This window comes from Zea mays, chromosome 2 (assembly GCF_902167145.1).
Source record: "Zea mays cultivar B73 chromosome 2, Zm-B73-REFERENCE-NAM-5.0, whole genome shotgun sequence".
Taxonomy (NCBI): Eukaryota; Viridiplantae; Streptophyta; class Magnoliopsida; order Poales; family Poaceae; genus Zea; species Zea mays.
Window position 1 is genome coordinate 6125159 of NC_050097.1, and position 17316 is coordinate 6142474.

The following is a 17316-nucleotide window of genomic DNA, read 5'->3' on the forward strand; positions in this document are numbered from 1 at the left end:
CCGTGGCTCATCCCATGTCAAATGGACAAGTAGAGCGCGCCAACGGCATGATCCTACAAGGGCTCAAGCCCCGGATCTACAACGACCTCAACAAGTTCGACAAGCGATGTATGAAGGAACTCCCCTCGGTGGTCTGGAGCCTGAGGACGCCGCCGAGCCGAGCCACGGGTTTCACGCCGTTCTTCCTAGTCTACGGGGTCGAGGCTGTCTTGCCCACAGACCTGGAATACGGCTCCCCGAGGACGAGGGCCTACACCGACCAAAGCAACCAAGCCAGCCGAGAAGACTCGCTGGACCAGCTGGAAGAGGCTCGGGACAAGGCCTTACTACACTCGGCACGGTACCAGCAGTCCCTGTGACGCTACCACGCCCGAGGGGTCCGGTCCCGAGACCTCCAGATGGGCGACCTGGTGCTTCGGCTGCGACAAGACGCCCGAGGGAGGCACAAGCTCACGCCCCCCTGGGAGGGGCCATTCGTCATCGCCAAAGTTCTGAAGCCCGGAACGTACAAGCTGGCCAACAGTCAAGGCGAAGTCTACGGCAACACTTGGAACATCCAACAGCTACGTCGCTTCTACCCTTAAGATGTTTTCAAGTTGTTCATATACCTTGCGCCCACGCAAAGTTTAGTCATCAAGGAAGGGTCGGCCTCGCCTCGGCAAAGCCCGACCCTCCCTCGGGGGCTAAAAGGGGGGGAACCCCCCTGCGTTGAAATTTTCCTCGAAAAAAGATCTCTTCTGCCAGAATGTCTTTCGTGCTTTTTGACTACTTCGAAAAGTGGATCCTGAAAACGACGGAGTATACGTAAGCAGCCAAGGCTGACCGAGCCGAGGGACTCCTACGCCTCCGAGATACGGATACCTCACTCATCACCTTCTGCGATAAGTAACTCACGTTCGGATAAGTGGTTCCGCGGACCGAACAAGTCTTCACGTTCGGAAGTTCTTCTGCCGAAGTGATCCTTCGAGCCTTCTCGACTGAGTCGGTGACAGAGCCTCATGGACGGGTAAAAGTGCGCGTAAGCGGCAAGGCCGACCGAGCCGAGAGACTCCTACGCCTCCAGGATACGGATACCTCACTCGTCACCTTGGCACGGGGCGACTCACGCTTGGTGAAGCGGTTCAGACAACCAACAGGTGAGTCCCAGTGCTCGAAAATGAGGAAAAAACACGGCTCCATTACATACATGTTCAGGCCTCGACAGCCACAATGAACAAAAAACACTGGCATTCAAAGTGCCATTACAAACGGAACTCTGGTTCCCCCTCCGCAGGGACGAACAACCCCACTCGATGGGGGAGGGCCTGCGGAGCAACAGAAGACCGACGAACGGCGCGCCGTCGCCCGCTCCAGCAGCAGCGACGACGACGACTTCTGCTCCGAGGGGCCGAACAGCGGCAGCACTGACCTCAGGGCGGATGCTGCTGCCAAGAGGCCCCCGCCCATGCCCAAACTCGTGAGGCAAGGACGGGCAGAAGGCCGTAGAGTTGGAGGTCGGTTCGTGGCCGACCCTGGCTATCTCGTCGGCGGAAGAACCTCTTCCAGCTACCGTGGCAGACGCCGGCGCTGCGAGCGGCTCCGAAGCCACTCGCGTCCGAGAGCCAGGCACGGTGCAGCTGCCGGTGCCATGGACGACGACCGCCCTTCCCTCCGATCACTGAGTGAAGGAGCGGGCCACCGCCCACGCAGGGGCCGACCCCAACTCGGCACACTCCCCTCCCCAGCCCTGGTGATGAAAATCCTTGAGGCTGAGGGAGGGGCAGAGGCCGCAACCCGGCTCGCTTTCCCCCACCATCAAGCTGGAGGTCACTATCTTGGGTGACCGTCGGCGGAGGGGTGCAGCCGGGCTGCATGATGAAAATCCTTGAAGCCGAACGATGGCTGAAAGGTACCAACTCCCGCGGAGTTGCGTTCCCCCAACGACGAGGCGGAAAGACGGCGGATGTCCCCCATCCGGGGGCTTGGGAGGTGGAAAGACACGATGCATAAGGGAGCGCGAAGACATGGTCGCCTTCCAAGGGGGTCACCCTCCTTTTAAGGGCGGTTCTCCCTACTTGCGTCCCCAGCCGTCACGGGCTGAGTCTTCTCCAACACACTCCAAGGTCCTCCCCTACGGCGCGGGGGCTGGGTCCCACACGTCATGCAAGCCGACTCAGGGCAGAAGAAGCCAAACCGCCGCGCGCGGTGCATACAACCGCCCAGCGGTTACAAGCGACCCTCCACTTTTGCCCAGACCAGCGGGCGAAAGGGTGGGCGGCCATGCAGGCGGCATGCAACCGCGCCAAGTGGGCGCGCTTCTCAGACTCCCAACACGCCCAGCCTGGAGGCCCAGGCCCACGCGTCATGCAACCGGCGCGCCGACTGCTTCGTGCATGCAACTGCACCGCCACTTGTGCCACCACCGCGCCTCCTCGACTGCGGAACCAATACCGCGACTCGAGGCGACCCAGCGCACGACTCAGCAGCGCCAGCCTGGCGCGGCGGTCAGTGCGGCCAAAAATGGGCCAGCAGTAATGACGGTGGCAGGCGGGCAGGAGCAGCAGTCATGTCGTCAGCCAAACTTACGTCCCATCCGGGGGCAGCGAGAGAACCCTCTCCCACGGCGTGAAGACAACGCGCCCGTGTTCCGTTCCTCGAGCGGCTCGCGCACGCGCAACGACCGCCCCGTCAACCACTCGCCCCGTCGCATTAACTCCGCGGCGGGACAGGCGACGCCTCTGGCAGGAGAAGCGGGCAACGCTTCGCCTTCGCCATAATGACCGCGCCAGTAAAGGTACGCCGCGTCGTTCAATTTCGTATCCTATTCCTTTTTTCCTCTTTCTCTCTCTCTTGCAACAGGGACCGGGAAAGGGGGATACCCCGAAAAGGGTCCTTCCCCGTGAAGGAACCAGGCTCTGAGCCTCCCTACTGATCAGAGGTTCGAAGGCTGGCCCCCCAAAGGGTTCGACAGCCGCCTCAGATCGCGTGGGCCCTACACCCACTACTGGTCAGAGGTTCGAAGGTCGGCCCCCCGAAGGGTTCTACGGCCGCCTCAGGCTACTCGGGCTCCGTGCCCATTACTGATCAGGGGTTCGAAGGCTGGCCCCCGAAGGGTTCACAGCCGCCTTAGACGCCGAGCGAGGGATGACCATGGGTACGTTCGATACATAACCAAGGCTCGGGCTGCGCTCCCGAGGTACCCTAGGACATTTCTGAGACCAGCGGGAGCGATCTTGTAACGGAATCCCATCAGAGGGAGGCATCGAGCCCTCGGACCCCGTCGCCAGGGGACCGGGTCCGGCAGATCACCCGCAGGTACTTTTGGGCGTGCCTCTGGGCCCCTAGCCGACCCCTAACGAACGGGGCACGGACGTCCACTCGGATTACCCGCTTGCAGCTCACCGGAGACACCATGTTCGGCGCCCATCGAGGGCAACATGGCGCTTTCCCCCCCTCCTCCTTGCGGAAAGGCGACGTAGGGGCGTATGTAAAAAAGCCGAGTCTGTCCCTGATCGCCCTCTCGCCCTGTGCAGAGGCTCGGGGGCTGCTCTCGCAAACCCGGCTCCGGCCGAACCGTTGACAGCGTCAACATACCAGCCCGAGAACTTGGGACCCGACCGTACACCCGGGCTACGACCAGCTCGCATGAGGGAACAACCAGACCAGCCGAAGCATTACGCGAGGCATTAAGACCTCGGAGGAGTGAAACCACTCCTCCGAGGCCTCGGGGGCTACACCCGGCGGGTGCGCTCGCGCGCACCCACCGGAACAAAAGCGCAACCGAGAAAGGCTGGTCCCCTTGCAAAAAAGTGCGACGAAAGCCTCCAAGCGAGTGCTAACACTCCCTTCGAGGCTCGGGGGCTACTGTCGGGGACCATAATTAGGGGTACCCTCAAGACTCCTAATTCTCAGCTGGTAACCCCCATCAGCATAAAGCTTCAAAGGCCTGATGGGTGCGACTAAGTCAGGGATCAGTCCATTCAGCGACTCGATCACGCCTCGCCCGAGCCTAGCCTCGGACAAGGGCAGCCGACCCTGGAGGATTTCCGTCTCGCCCGAGGCCCCCTCCAACGGCGAACATATTTCCGGCTCGCCCAAGGCCCTGCCTTCGCTAAGAAGCAACCCTGACTAAATCGCCGCACCGACCGACCAAGTCGCAGGAACATTTAATGCAAAGGTGGCTTGACACCTTTATCCTGACGCGCGCCCCCCGGCAGAGCCGAAGTGACCGCCGTCACTTCGCCGCTCCACTGACCGGCCTGACAGAAGGACAGCGCCGCCTGCGCCACTCCGACTGCGGTGCCATTTGACAGAGTGAGGCTGACAGGCAGTCAGGCCCCGCCGGAGGCACCATAGGAAACTCCGCTCCGCCCGACCCAGGGCTCGGACTCGGGCTAAGTCCCGGAAGACGGCGAACTCCGCTCCGCCCGACCCAGGGCTCAGACTCGGGCTAAGTCCCGGAAGACGGCGAACTCCGCTCCGCCCGACCCAGGGCTCGGACTCGGGCTAAGTCCCGGAAGACGGCGAACTCCGCTCCGCCCGACCCAGGGCTCGGACTCGGGCTAAGTCCCGGAAGACGTCGAACTCCGCTCCGCCCGACCCAGGGCTCGGACTCGGGCTAAGTCCCGGAAGACGGCGAACTCCGCTCCGCCCAACCCAGGGCTCGGACTCGGGCTAAGTCCCGGAAGACGGCGAACTCCGCTCCGCCCGACCCAGGGCTCGGACTCGGGCTAAGTCCCGGAAGACGGCGAACTCCGCTCCGCCCGACCCAGGGCTCGGACTCGGGCTAAGTCCCGGAAGACGGCGAACTCCGCTCCACCCGACCCAGGGCTCGGACTCGGGCTAAGTCCCAGAAGACGACGAACTCCGCTTCGCCCGACCCCAGGGCTCGGACTCCGCCCTGGCCTCAGCCGACGACCTCCGCCTCGCCCGACCCAGGGGCTCGGACTCGGCCTCGGCCACGGAAGACAGACTCGACCTCGGCTTCGGAGGAGCCTCCGCATCGCCCAACCTAGGGCGCAGGCCAGCCACGTCAACAGGAGGTGCCATCATCACCCTACCCCGAGCTGACTCAGGCCACAGGGAACCAGACCGGCGTCCCATCTGGCTAGCTCCGCCAGATAGGCAATGATGGCGCCCCGCATGCTCTGTGACGACGGCGGCTCTCAGCCCCCTTACGGAAGCAAGAGGACGTCAGCAAGGACCCAACCGCTTCGACAGCTGTCCCTCCGCCAGGCTCCATCGCTCCTCCGACGGCCACGACATCACACCAGCTGGGTGCCAAAATCTCTCCGGCTGCCACGACGGCATGTACTTAGGGCGCTAGCTCTCCCCCGCTAGACACGTAGCACTCTGCTACACCCCCCATTGTACACCTGGATCCTCTCCTTACGCCTATAAAAGGAAGGACCAGGGCCCTCTTAGAGAAGGTTGGCCGCGCGGGGACGAGGACGAGATAGGCGCTCGCTTGGGGCCGCTCGCTCCCTCTCCCGCGTGAACGCTTGTAACCCCCTACTGCAAGCGCACCCGACCTGGGCGCGGGACGAACACGAAGACCGCGGGATTCCCACCTCTCTCACGCCGGTCTCCGGCCGCCTCGCTCTCCCCCCTTCGCGCTCGCCCTCGCGCTCGACCCATCTGGGCTGGGGCACGCGGCGACACTCACTCGTCGGCCCAGGGACCCCCCGGTCTCGAAACGCCGACACTGATGTTAGTGGTAATGAAAGTTCCTTTAGACCTTGTTCGTTTATGCCGGATTGGTGGGTCGGAACGATTTCTAACCGGATTGCTTCTCTAATTTATATAAACTTTGATTATCCGGAACGATTCCGGGTGCAATCCGACGTAAACGAACAAGGCCTTAGAATTCCATTCCAAAACAAAAGTTGGGCCCGCAGAAATTCTAAAGTTTCTAGACATGATCCTTTTACTAATGCAAGTATTGCATACATAGTTCAAATAACTATATCTGTGATTGTTGCTTCAGTGTAGCAAAGGTTTTCTAAAATGAAACTATTAAAGTGTTATTTGCGTTTTATAATTAATGACACAACAAAAGGACTTACTGATTTAGCCACGATATCACTTGAGAGTGGATTGTTAGACAACATTAAATATGATCATATTATTGAAGAATTATTTCAAGAAACATTTAAAAGATTGTGGTTGTTTAAGTAAAATATTTATATAATCAAGGGTTGAGTATGTATGTTTTTATATAAATTTCATTTCTTTGTGATATGTTACAACATATATATTGTTATACTTTTATTTTTCTAGTGATTTGGTGTGAAAAGTCTACACTCCTCGGAAAAAGAACTAGTATGCAGCAATAACTATAGGTGTACATTTGGGCCGGGCCTGATGGGCCGGCCCGAAGCACGGAAAAAAGCACGGCCCAGGCACGGCACGACCCAAAATATTTTAGTACCGGGCCGACACGGCCCGATATATCGGGCCAGGTTTGGGCCAAGGTCACGGCCTATGGCAGGCACGAGCACGACCCGTTTAAGGCAGGCACGAAAAGGCTCATATATTTATTAAAACCACACTTAATTCCACACTTTCATATACTTAATAAGGAACACAAAGCTAGAGATAATGATAGTTAGATGTTTTTTGTAGCTTTGAATTAGAGTATGTGATGTAATTTTACTTTTGTTATGAACATTAGACAATAAATTGAACTTACGAACTTTGTATAGAGCTGATTATACTCTTTTTTCTTCTAACAAAATGATTTGTAAACGAGGTAGTCATTGCATAGTTGTGGTAACTTTAATACAAATATTAAGTTTGCTTTTGTTCAGATTTATTTGTCTTATCTTTTATTTGTTTTATTATTATTATTTTGAATTTAGGGCTCTGATGTGAATTTCGGGCCAAAAACTGAATTTCGGGCCGCCCGAAATAAGCCCGGCATGTCTAGCCCTCGGCCCACGGCCCGACACAGACTGAAATTCAAACGGGCCGGGCTAGTCCGAAATTCAAATAATACGGGTCTTTTCGGGCTTGAGTCGGGCTAGGCCGGACGACTCGAATGTACAACTATAGCAGTAACTAATGACACAGTCAACATGCTGATTGTTAGATGGGAGTGGGACGCTGAAGCGACTTGAGTAACCTGCAACGACTACGACGACGAGATAGGCTCAGCCGCTCAGGCTGGCACCTGTGTCGCCACTCGCAGCTAGTTTCGCCATCGTCACCCTGTCCCTGCTTCGCCGCATCGATGAAGCCGCTCCCTCCTCACATGAGCTAGCTCTCGCCATCGCAACCAGCAGGCGCGGGCTCGTCCGGTGCGCGCGGCCGGCGACGCAGCCGTGGACCACCGGCGGCCGGCCGGATCGCAAATTCACAACCGTCCATTCCCCGGCCGTGGTGTCACCGTCGTGTCTGCACTGCTGCCCGTCGTCTTATGCGTGAGGGACGACATGCCACTGCCCACTTGCCACATCCACATGCATGCATGTAATAACTGTATCGGACACATCATCATCTCGTGCACTAGAACAAAAACACACATCATAGTCTACCTGCATGATTCACTGCACAGCAGTGCGACAAGTTACGGATCTACTACTGGTAACGCAGCGCAGCACCAAAAACATTTTGTTTCTTGGCACGTTTGCTGCGTACCAGCGTACGTACGTACGTGCATGCTCCGCGCGCCATATATACATGGGAAGTTGGGAACGAAGACCCCCCAAGGTTATAAAAAGAGCACGAGATGCGTAGTCGCGCTCGTAACGTGCATACCATTTGAACGCCGAGCGATCGAGCACGTTAGAGGGTAGAACCGTAGGAGTAATGGCAACCCGCCGCCGACAAGCCACCGCGGCCGCCACTCTCGCGTTCCTCCTCCTCCTCTCGGTCTCGGCCGCGTCGCCGTCGTCCTCGCCGCCGGCCGTGCTGACGGCGGCGGCGACGTCGCGCAAGGTGCTGCACTGGAAGCAGCTGGGCTACCCCGCCACCAGCCTGTTCTGCCCCTGGAACGCGGTCAAGTTCGGGGCCTGCGTCGGCGTGCTGGGCGCCGCGGGGCTGCAGGGCGGCGCGCAGCTCGGGAGCAAGTGCTGCGACGTCGTGCAGGGGCTCGCGGCGGCCGAGGCGGGCGCCTGCTTCTGCACCACCGTCAAGGAGGCCGTGCTGGGAGTCCCCACGGAGTGGGACGTCGGCGTCGGCGTCCTCGCCAGCGCCTGCAAGACGGAGTTGCCCGACGGGTTCAAGTGTGTTTGATCTGATGATGGCCTGGCCGCCATGCATGCGCGAGTGCAGTGCATGCGTCAGGCTCCGGCCTGTGCCGGTGCACTTGCTGCCACTGCCATTGCGGAACCCCGAATGTTTACTGTACGTGTTACCGAATGAGTTGTAAATTTGTTTGAATTGTTCTGCATCAGGTAAAGTGTCTAGTTAACTTGTTGTAGAACGTATGTGCACCGAATCAATTTGGTTGGCAATCTGGTCATCAGAAAGCAGCCAAATTAAGATGCCCCACCGCGGGCTCCACTGGCCCGGCATGACATGCAGCAGACGGGTTGGTCGTAGAGCTTGTCACTTGTCAGAATCAGGAACAGGACCCAGGACTCGGGAGGGGGGGGCTACTTCCCCTGCTGGTTTTAGCATGTTATGATCAACGTATGATATGATAGGAGTATAATGCAGGCATCAGGGAACAGTTACCCGACAACAGATCTACCATCTATATATGTTGTGCATGGAAAGCTTCCGTGGTTGCTCTGGCCAGATCTGGTTCCGTTAGGCATCCGATCCCATGCAGCCACTAGGAAACGAGGACATGCATGAGCTTGGCAGCCTATAGGTATGCATGCATCCGGTGTTCGGGACATACTAGCTCCAATCTGATCAAAAAAAATTTGACATGATTTGCCTTTTATTATCTCCGATCTTTATGTGCGATTCTGATCAGTATTTTTTAGGAAAAAAATAGCAAACGGAAATAATGCATCTATACAATTTTGCTATACCACTGTTCCCTAATAACAACAAGAAAGTATGTATGGTTTAATGCTTTAAAATTGAAACATTCGAAAGTTTTTCGCGGTCAATGTTTGAATTCTTTTTTAACTAACTCCTCGTGAAAAAACGTGAATTAACAAGAGGAGTAGGTGAAGATTAATTAAGAAGAAGAGTACTTGTAACTCCTAATAACATGGTTGTAATATGATCAAACCCTTTTATTTAACTCTATGATGATGATGATGAAGATGAAGAAGAAGAAGAAGAAGAAGAAGAAGAAGAATGGATCGAACAAATCTACCTACTTGCATATGCATTGCCCATCCAAATTCTGAAATTCAATCCCTTGGTCATATTGGGCGGCGAGATGGTAAATTCCGATGAAAGCATAGTTAAACAAATGATGAGACTGCTGAGAAGAAATGAACGGCCGGAGTTTCACCGCCCTTTCCTACGTGTTCTGAACCAAGCTTTCAAGAAACTCTTTGGGTTGCCAACTTGCTCTTGGGGAAACAATGAAACATGTAGCCATTGCATACATAGTGAGCAAACGATGAGCACCGATGTACAGAAAAATCGTGCACCGCCAGCACTATGAACAGAGGCACAGAGCAGCGCGACGAAAGGGAAGGGACGATGCGTCAATCATGCTCTCGGACGCGACCAAGCGAGTGTCACAAGCTTGCTTTGGCGCCATGGCAGCGAGCCAAGGGCCAAGGTGTCCACTGTCCAGCACCAGCAATCCCACTGGCTCTCCACGTGAGCTCTTGCCGCGCTGCATGCCAATGCCACCGCACCAATGCCCGGCGCGCGCAATAATGCCCCGGCCCCATGCCGCCAGCGCCCGCCTATATAAAAACGGCGAGCCCCGACGACGCCTCCCGCCACACACAGTACGTACAAGCCTCATCAGCTCGCTAGCATAGCAGCAACCAGCAATGGACTCCACCAAGTTATCCGCGCTGCTGGCGCTCGCCATGCTCGCGCTCTCCTCGTCGCCGCTCGCTCTCGCGTGGGAGAAGGCGGAGCCGGAATGCCACTCGTGCGAGTCCGGCTCGCCGCCCTCGACCGGCGTCCCCCTGCCCCCAATCAGCATACCGTCAGTCCCACTGCCCCCTGTCAGTATACCGTCGGTCCCCATCCCACCGGTCACCCAGCTGCCCCCAGTCGTCGGACTGCCGCCGGTGACCCTTCCTCCCATTCCGATCATCGGAGGAAGCCCGCCGAAGAAGGGCCACCGGAAGGCGTGCCCGCCGCCTCCGTCTCCCCCGACGCCCACGCCCACGCCCACGCCGTCCTCGGACAAGTGCCCCATCGACGCGCTGAAGCTCGGCGCGTGCGTGGACATTCTCGGGAACGAGGTGCACATCGGCGACGCCAACGTCAAGTGCTGCCCGCTCGTGAAGGGCATCGCCGGGCTCTCCGCGGCGGCGTGCCTGTGCACCGCCATCAAGGCCAAGGTGCTGGACATTTCCGTCTACGTGCCCATCGCGCTGGAGGTGCTCGTCAACTGCGGCTGCGAGGTCCCGCCAGGCTACAAATGCACTTAAACGACTCCATTCCATTTCATCCCATCTCACCATGCGTGCACAGCGAGGTCTCCTTTTGCCCTCCCGAATGCAAAGTTTGAAAGGCTCGTCGACGGATTTGGGTCTCCTTTTGCCCACCCGAATGCAAAGTTTCGAAGGCTCGTCGACGGATTGGGCTCTTCGGCTACTGCATTCTTCCTTATTTCATTCTTCCTTAGTGTCTTCTCAAATGTCACTTTGTACTTTGTGTGAACCTGTATCAAACTTTTTTTAGTTGGATTCGATTATTGTTTGAAGTGTTAAATTAAGGCGCATTGTCATCATCATTTATTCAAATCTTGTGCGAAAGGATCTCTAGCTAAGTTGTTAGGTGCATGTGGTCTAAGTAGCACTTCTTAGGTCTTAGTTGTTTTTATGGGTTGGGAATTCGGATGCGGCTGTATATGAATGGAGCGAAACCGGGGCGCTTGATGATTCAATTCAGAACACCGCTACAAGCGATGTAGTTCTGAACTTTCGTATCCAGCAAACGTGTCAGAGCCCCCACGTAACTGTGTATGCAGCGCAAGAGACTTCTTCGACACAACGTTAAGAAATTTCTAAGCATCATATATATAATCCATAAGGGTAGCATTATTTATGTACAAATCGATTGAAACCACCTGTATTTTATCCTTCTAAAGTCGGAGATACCTATCGAGCACTGTAGATCTTTGCAATCTAAGAACTGCTAGGAGCAGCCTCCAGTAAGCTCAAGTACTCTGCGATAGCCTGTCCTTCGTTACTGACATCAATATCGTAGTCATCCAAGGCATCCCCCTTCAGTTCATTGGCAAGCTCACTTTCCATCGACGCATCCCTGGCTGGAACTGGATGAGAGTTTGCGTCTTCATCTTCATCATCTACAGCTACTTCACCAATCATAATTTCATCTTGGTTTGCAATTTCTTCATTGTTCATTGGAGGAGCATCTCCATCTGCAGCATGTGGAGGAGCACCTCCATCGGCAGCATGTGGAGGGGCATCTCCATCAGCAGGATGTGGAGGAGCATTATCAAGAGTCTGAGAATTGTTGATTGCTGGAGCAGCCCTGGCAACAGCTGCCCTGGAACGCGAGGATCCTGCACCAAACCCTGGCAAGAAAGAAGATAACAGATAAGGGAGTGGGAATTCATTACTCCAATTGATTTGAGGCCACAAAGTTTTTGGAGATCTGTGTTGACCCATACATACCACAAGATGCCCGGCTTCTCCTTGCCTGAATTTTACTCTGCGATTAAACATAATGTGTTAGCAACTGTGGAGTAGCTTGTTACGAGTAAAAGAACAACGGGGGTGCAGAGAAGGCATACTTGTAGGATACAGTTTTGTTCAGGATTTGTCAAAAGGTCTAATGCTTTGTCAGCATCATTTTCATTTATGCGCAGTGCTTCTGCAGCAAGATACTTCTCAAATCTTGAAGGTTGAAACAATCGGTCAGTAATAGACAGGAAATACAGGCAGTACAAATCATCGCCCATGTAAAGAAAAATAGCATCACCATGCACAAACAACTAAAACGTATTCTACCTTTGTATCTGACATATTAGTCAATTTCTAGAAGGTCAATTTCTAAAATATTAGTCAACTAAAACATATTAGTCAATTTCTAAAATAAAATATTACTGCCTTTCATCATTTGGTCACAAACATTTGGTCAATAGCATTCCTCTGTAACAACTACAATTTGACTCATTGTTTGCAATCAGCCAAATGTTGAATAAAATTAAGCCCATACACAATATGGTGGAAGAGCTGGCATTGTTTTGGGTGGATGTGTCAAGCATTGTGGTGGCCTTTTCAAGAACTTCTATTTTGTTATGTCAGATTTACTAGCTGAATCAGCGCTCATGTGCGGCCATTATACATCCTGTTTTTCCAGGTTTAGGCCCCATTTCATCTGGCAGTTTACTAAAACTACAGCACATGAAAATACAATTTAAAATAACTCTTGAGATTAATATGAAAAGACCCACATTCTTACCCGATAGCAGTCAAGCCTTTCAGCTTCTGCATGTCAACTGCCTTGTTCATGGGAGTTTTACCATATGCCATTTGTTTCCTACGGTAACACCAAGAAAGTTCACTACTAAGCAAAAATAGAAGAAGAGAGGGAAGGGTAGATTTCATGATGAGAAGCTCACAAAATCTCTCTTTGTCTCACTCGATCCTCCTCTCTTCTACGAAGTTTCTTTTCACGCTCCTCACATAACAGTTCGACTGATGATTGAATATCATAGCCAGTCATCTTCAATGCCCTTTTTGCAGACCGTGCTTCATAGCCCATATCCATTAACATTGATATAGCTTCGTCTGGCACTTGGAGCTAAATTTCATATCCGTTTCACAAAAAATAAGATTTAAACTGATTTGCTAAACATGAAAAGATGCTAAAGCACTGAGGTTCAGAGGAATAATATGCTATAAGAAGAAAATAAAATATATTTTTTACAGAATGTACCTGCAGGTATTTAGCATGGGCAGAAGTGAGAGATTCACGCGCCTTTTCAACATGACCATTATGGTATGCCACCACTCCTTCCAAAAGCTCCAGCCTTACATAACTATTACACACCAAAGGAAAAAAATGTATGCTAGGCGCATCAACACAAGTGAACTGTAGAATGCTTCAAAAGGAAAGTACCCATAAAGAACCAAGACTAGAACAAGCTTAATAAACTCCTAGTTGGTTTCTTAAAAAAACATATATCTATATTGCTATAGTTCCTTCCCTCTATTGGTCCTTTTTCCCTTTCGAAGAAGAAGATACCAGGACCTTCCATTCATCCACACATGCACAGATAGAGAAACCTTTTTCCATAAATGTTCCCATACATTTGTGTCTAAGTAGCAATTCAGACTTCTGATTGAAAATGAGCACATTCGGTAAAAAAATATAATACAGCAAGAGGCAAATAATAGTAAGGGTCTCACATAGCAAGATCAGCTTGCCGGCCAGCCTGGAGTATTCTGAAGCGGGTGGAATCTTTCCCATGAGAACGCTCAAAACCTAACCGTGCTTTTTCTAGGCGGGCCCCTGCGACCTCTAAGCACGATACATCACGAAGCACAAAATAACACCATACTATATCTAATTGGAGCATTGGCACATTATCAACTTTCTGCAGAACATGTACACCAAGTGTAAGTAAAAATTTCAGCATGTTATTGGTACTAGTGGAAATATTCTTGAATATTCAAGTTACCTCAATAAGCTTTGGGTCACAAAGAGAGAAAGCTTCCTATTACGACAACAAAGAAAATGTCAATCCATGCATGTTTCTTGGTGTGGTAAGATTGTACTATAATCACGTAAGCTAGATAGAAAACATGGTAGGACACAAAATAGCAGTGTACCTCAGCCATTATTAACACATCTAGTGCTTCCTTATACATTCCCTTCTTCATCTGGGTTTTAGCTTTTTGGTGAAGCATTAGAGCCATCGTCAAAGCCCTAAAAGAAGATTGATGATAATGGTGTTAAATAGTAAAGATCATATGAGATGTCATAAATAGAAGATTCAGTCCATTACTTTTTATCATCTACAGATCCAAACATCACTTTTTGGCCACTTTGATCCTCAAGATCTAAGTTGTAGTCTTCTTCCGCAAGGTAGGAGCCATCCGTGTGCCTTTGAGACAACGCTTTTGCAGCTTCCCTGCGAAATCACCGTATTCAGCGGTCATCCAATGAAACAACTTTGTGAGTTCCTAGTGAATTCAATGCAACTTCGAGGCCAATCTTGGTCACATGTTGTTCCAAGATATATTTAAACAAACAAACTCTCAATATTCTTTCAGGTTTAGGACAAGCCCTATCCTGCACCTCATGTGCCTCATCGATTGATTGATTAAAGTACTGGGCCGGGCAGAACCAGTGCCGGAGGCTCGGACACAAGTGGGATCAAGGGAAGAGGCAAGCCGTCTCCTGCAAATGCAAGAGGGGCTGCTTTAAACCCGCTATCCGATGACTCAGTGAGACAACTCTTACTACTACACTATCACTACTGCACCAGGCCCGCTATTCTATCTGTGTGATACTAGTACTATTACCTCCTCCTGTCCTCCGTTCATATGCGGGCTGTTTGGTTTGGGGAGTGACCCCGTCTGGCATCAGTGTGTCCGGTATGTGTTCGACCGACTATTTCTCGAGGAATAAGTAGATGCCGTGAATATACTAGTGGAGGGTGCAAACGTATGACGGACAGGTTAGTTCCCTTCATCAAACCAAACAACTCATCGAGGTTCGGATGCAGGATCGGATAACTCCTCACGGTGTCATTCCGTGAACCAAACACGTCGATGATGTCCATGATATCTTTTTTCAGATTATATGATTATTTCCGATTTTTGTACATCACAGAACCATACAAACAAATCAATCAAGACTGAATTAATAATTTCTTATTACTGCATTGAATACCAACTAATACTGCATTGAATACTATCTAGGAACAACTTGCAATCTGTTCGTTTTTTTGGCAGTTATAAAAATACGTAATTAGAGCAGTAAGCCAGTAAACAGATTAGAATAAAGTCCCTAAGAAATTTCAGCACCAGACAAAGGGTACGGAAACCTAACAATCTAAAAAACAATTTTTATCCATACCACAGTCTGACAAGCTTTGCAGCGTGCTCCTCTTCAGCCTTCGCTTTGGCGGCCTGAGCATCGATTTCTTTAGCGCGATCAGGGGAGGTGAGGGAGGATAGCACCTTGGCGTTGGCCTTAAGTCCAGCCTCCCGCAACGAGGCGGGTGGATCATCCTTGAGCACGCGGCCGCCGAAGATGAGGCCAACACACTCGGGCTCCACGCCGTCCCCAACCCGCCGCGCCACCTCCGCCCGCAGCATCGACACCGTCCAAGAGCCTAGGTCCACCTCCAAGGCGCCGGCCCACTTGCCGACCACCCTAATTCGCTCCGCCGCCGGCGTGGGAGCCCCTTCTGACGCCATCGGTATGATCGGAGTCGGAGTTGGAGCTTGGGTCGACTGTTGGGTGCGTGGATGGTTTTTCCGTGGCTTTGTTAATGAGAGTGTTGGGGACTTCGGGAGTTTGGGCCGTCGAGGTTTTCTTATCAGAGTGTAACTTTTTTTTTCTTTCTTTTCTTAGATTGGGCAGATACTCCCTCCGTCCCAAGATATAAGGCGTAACCACTTTTTATTCTTGTCCCACAATATAAGGCGTGCTCTCTCTATGCATACGTATATCGATGCAGTGGTATAGAGACAATTAAATGTATTTCTTGGTCTTTGAACCAGAGGTGGTTACGCCTTATATCCTGGGACGGAGGGAGTACTAACTTGGGGTTCAAGAAGATGAGGAAAGTGGATCGAAGGAGCAGGGTACCCCCGGGCGAGTTCGGTTGGCCACCATTTCTGCCCCCTTCATCTTGCCTTCTTCAATGGGTGTTTAGATCCCCATAGATTTTCAGGGATGTTTAGATCCTATAATAATTAAAACTATGTCTAATTAAATTTCTCAAATAACCGTCACGTAATCGAACTATAAAAAACATAAAAGTTATCAAAAATTAGATATATTTCATTGATTCCTATACCAATATGTCAAATTTTAAATTTTAATTCATTCGTGTGTGTATATATAAAGAGAAATTTCTTTATGATCATCTCTTTGATTCACACAACAATGTAGATGGAAGGTCATTTAAAAATATCTGCAAACATAAGGTTGTTATGTGTCCTTATGGTTCGAGTTTGTGATGAGTGATTGTCAATATATTAATGTCTTAAGTTGAGTTTGAGTATGTGCAACATGTTTTATGGCTTGTGATACGTAGACGTGGAGCCCGGAGGCGGTGATCGATGGTGAAGATGAATGTTACAAGAGTTCATGCCGATATACTAGGAGCGTTGAAGGACGAGCGTTATGTCACACCCAGATTTAAGGGCAAATTCAGGTCCATCTCAAATGTGTGCTAGAATCAAGTCTTACACATGTAATGACTCATGGTACAGAAATTAATGTCACATCTTTATTACATAATAGGAGTTGTGTACAAAATATCTAAATAATATATCATATGATGACAACGATCCTCTACAACCATTGTTAATTGGGAGATGGCGATCTAGACCTATCCAAATTCATCGTAACATCTTTCATTCTCCTCATCTTGTGGTACCTATTATTGATCTGATGTGATTATAGCAAGAATGAGCTCCCATACGTTCATCGCTCAGAAAGTGTTGGAAAGTGTGACTAGCTATAGTGTATGACACGAATAGACGCAAGGACATATCGGAGCGGATCACGTTGCTAGCACAATTGAGGACTGACATGATACATCTCCAAGACATTAGTGATACGTATGGAATATGCTACTATGGTGTTTTGATGATTGAGCCTCAAACCCACCTTGCGACAGTTTAACGGTTTGGCTAAAAAATGGAGGTGTGGTTCCATCGGAAATCGGATGCGACACCTGGAGCCATCATGGAGATTACATCAAGACAAAGCAAATCCTTGAAGGAAATGTCGTCGTCAGATCATCAAATAGGGAGTTGGACTATTATGCCCCTGGTTAAGTAGTTTAGCTCTAAAACATCAAATATGCTTTGCTAGGTTGCTCATTTCTAGTGATAGAATATAAACTTATGTTCTCCCACGATTGACATAATTGGAGAAGTGCAGATTGCCTTTCTCTTCAGAGTGTTTGAATACACTAAAGTTAATAGTTAACTGCTAAAATTAACTAAAGAAATTCAAAAATCTAGCTAATAGTTCAGGTATTAGTTGCTTTTAGCAAATTAGTTAATAGTTACCTAACTATTT

General features: G+C 51.2%; 3 protein-coding genes across 3 annotated transcripts; 2 read left to right on the forward strand and 1 right to left on the reverse strand.

Moving 5' to 3' along the window:
• The first annotated feature begins 7686 nt into the window (after window positions 1-7686).
• Window positions 7687-8369, forward strand: LOC100284748 (36.4 kDa proline-rich protein). The gene has a single exon (NM_001157643.1). It carries the CDS (start codon window positions 7789-7791, stop codon window positions 8212-8214), a length of 426 nt encoding a protein of 141 aa, NP_001151115.1. The 5' UTR covers window positions 7687-7788; the 3' UTR covers window positions 8215-8369.
• A 1469-nt stretch (window positions 8370-9838) lies between these two features.
• LOC100281790 (uncharacterized) lies at window positions 9839-10783 on the forward strand. Its single transcript, NM_001154710.2, has one exon. The coding sequence runs from the start codon at window positions 9894-9896 to the stop codon at window positions 10503-10505; it is 612 nt and encodes a 203-aa protein (NP_001148182.1). The 5' UTR covers window positions 9839-9893; the 3' UTR covers window positions 10506-10783.
• A 289-nt stretch (window positions 10784-11072) lies between these two features.
• On the reverse strand, window positions 11073-15653 carry LOC103645857 (NEDD8 ultimate buster 1). The gene is made up of 11 exons (XM_008670566.3): window positions 15133-15653; window positions 14057-14182; window positions 13881-13977; window positions 13730-13765; window positions 13458-13645; window positions 12985-13087; window positions 12668-12849; window positions 12508-12585; window positions 11837-11939; window positions 11718-11754; window positions 11073-11617 (listed from the first exon to the last, which is right to left on the reverse strand). Exons 1-11 carry the CDS (start codon window positions 15474-15476, stop codon window positions 11205-11207), a joined length of 1707 nt encoding a protein of 568 aa, XP_008668788.1. The 5' UTR covers window positions 15477-15653; the 3' UTR covers window positions 11073-11204.
• Window positions 15654-17316: the final 1663 nt, after the last annotated feature.

Excerpts from the sequence above, each read along its gene's own strand:
- LOC100284748 (NM_001157643.1), top strand. The coding sequence starts at position 7,789 with ATGGCAACCCGCCGCCGACAAGCCACCGCGGCCGCCACTCTCGCGTTC.
- LOC100281790 (NM_001154710.2), top strand. The coding sequence starts at position 9,894 with ATGGACTCCACCAAGTTATCCGCGCTGCTGGCGCTCGCCATGCTCGCG.
- LOC103645857 (XM_008670566.3), bottom strand. The coding sequence starts at position 15,476 with ATGGCGTCAGAAGGGGCTCCCACGCCGGCGGCGGAGCGAATTAGGGTG. Across the intron at positions 13,766-13,880 it reads ATGTGTTAATAATGGCTGAG|GAAGCTTTCTCTCTTTGTGA; the intron begins GTACACTGCTAT and ends TTGTCGTAATAG. Across the intron at positions 12,586-12,667 it reads GTGAGACAAAGAGAGATTTT|GAAACAAATGGCATATGGTA; the intron begins GTGAGCTTCTCA and ends GTGTTACCGTAG.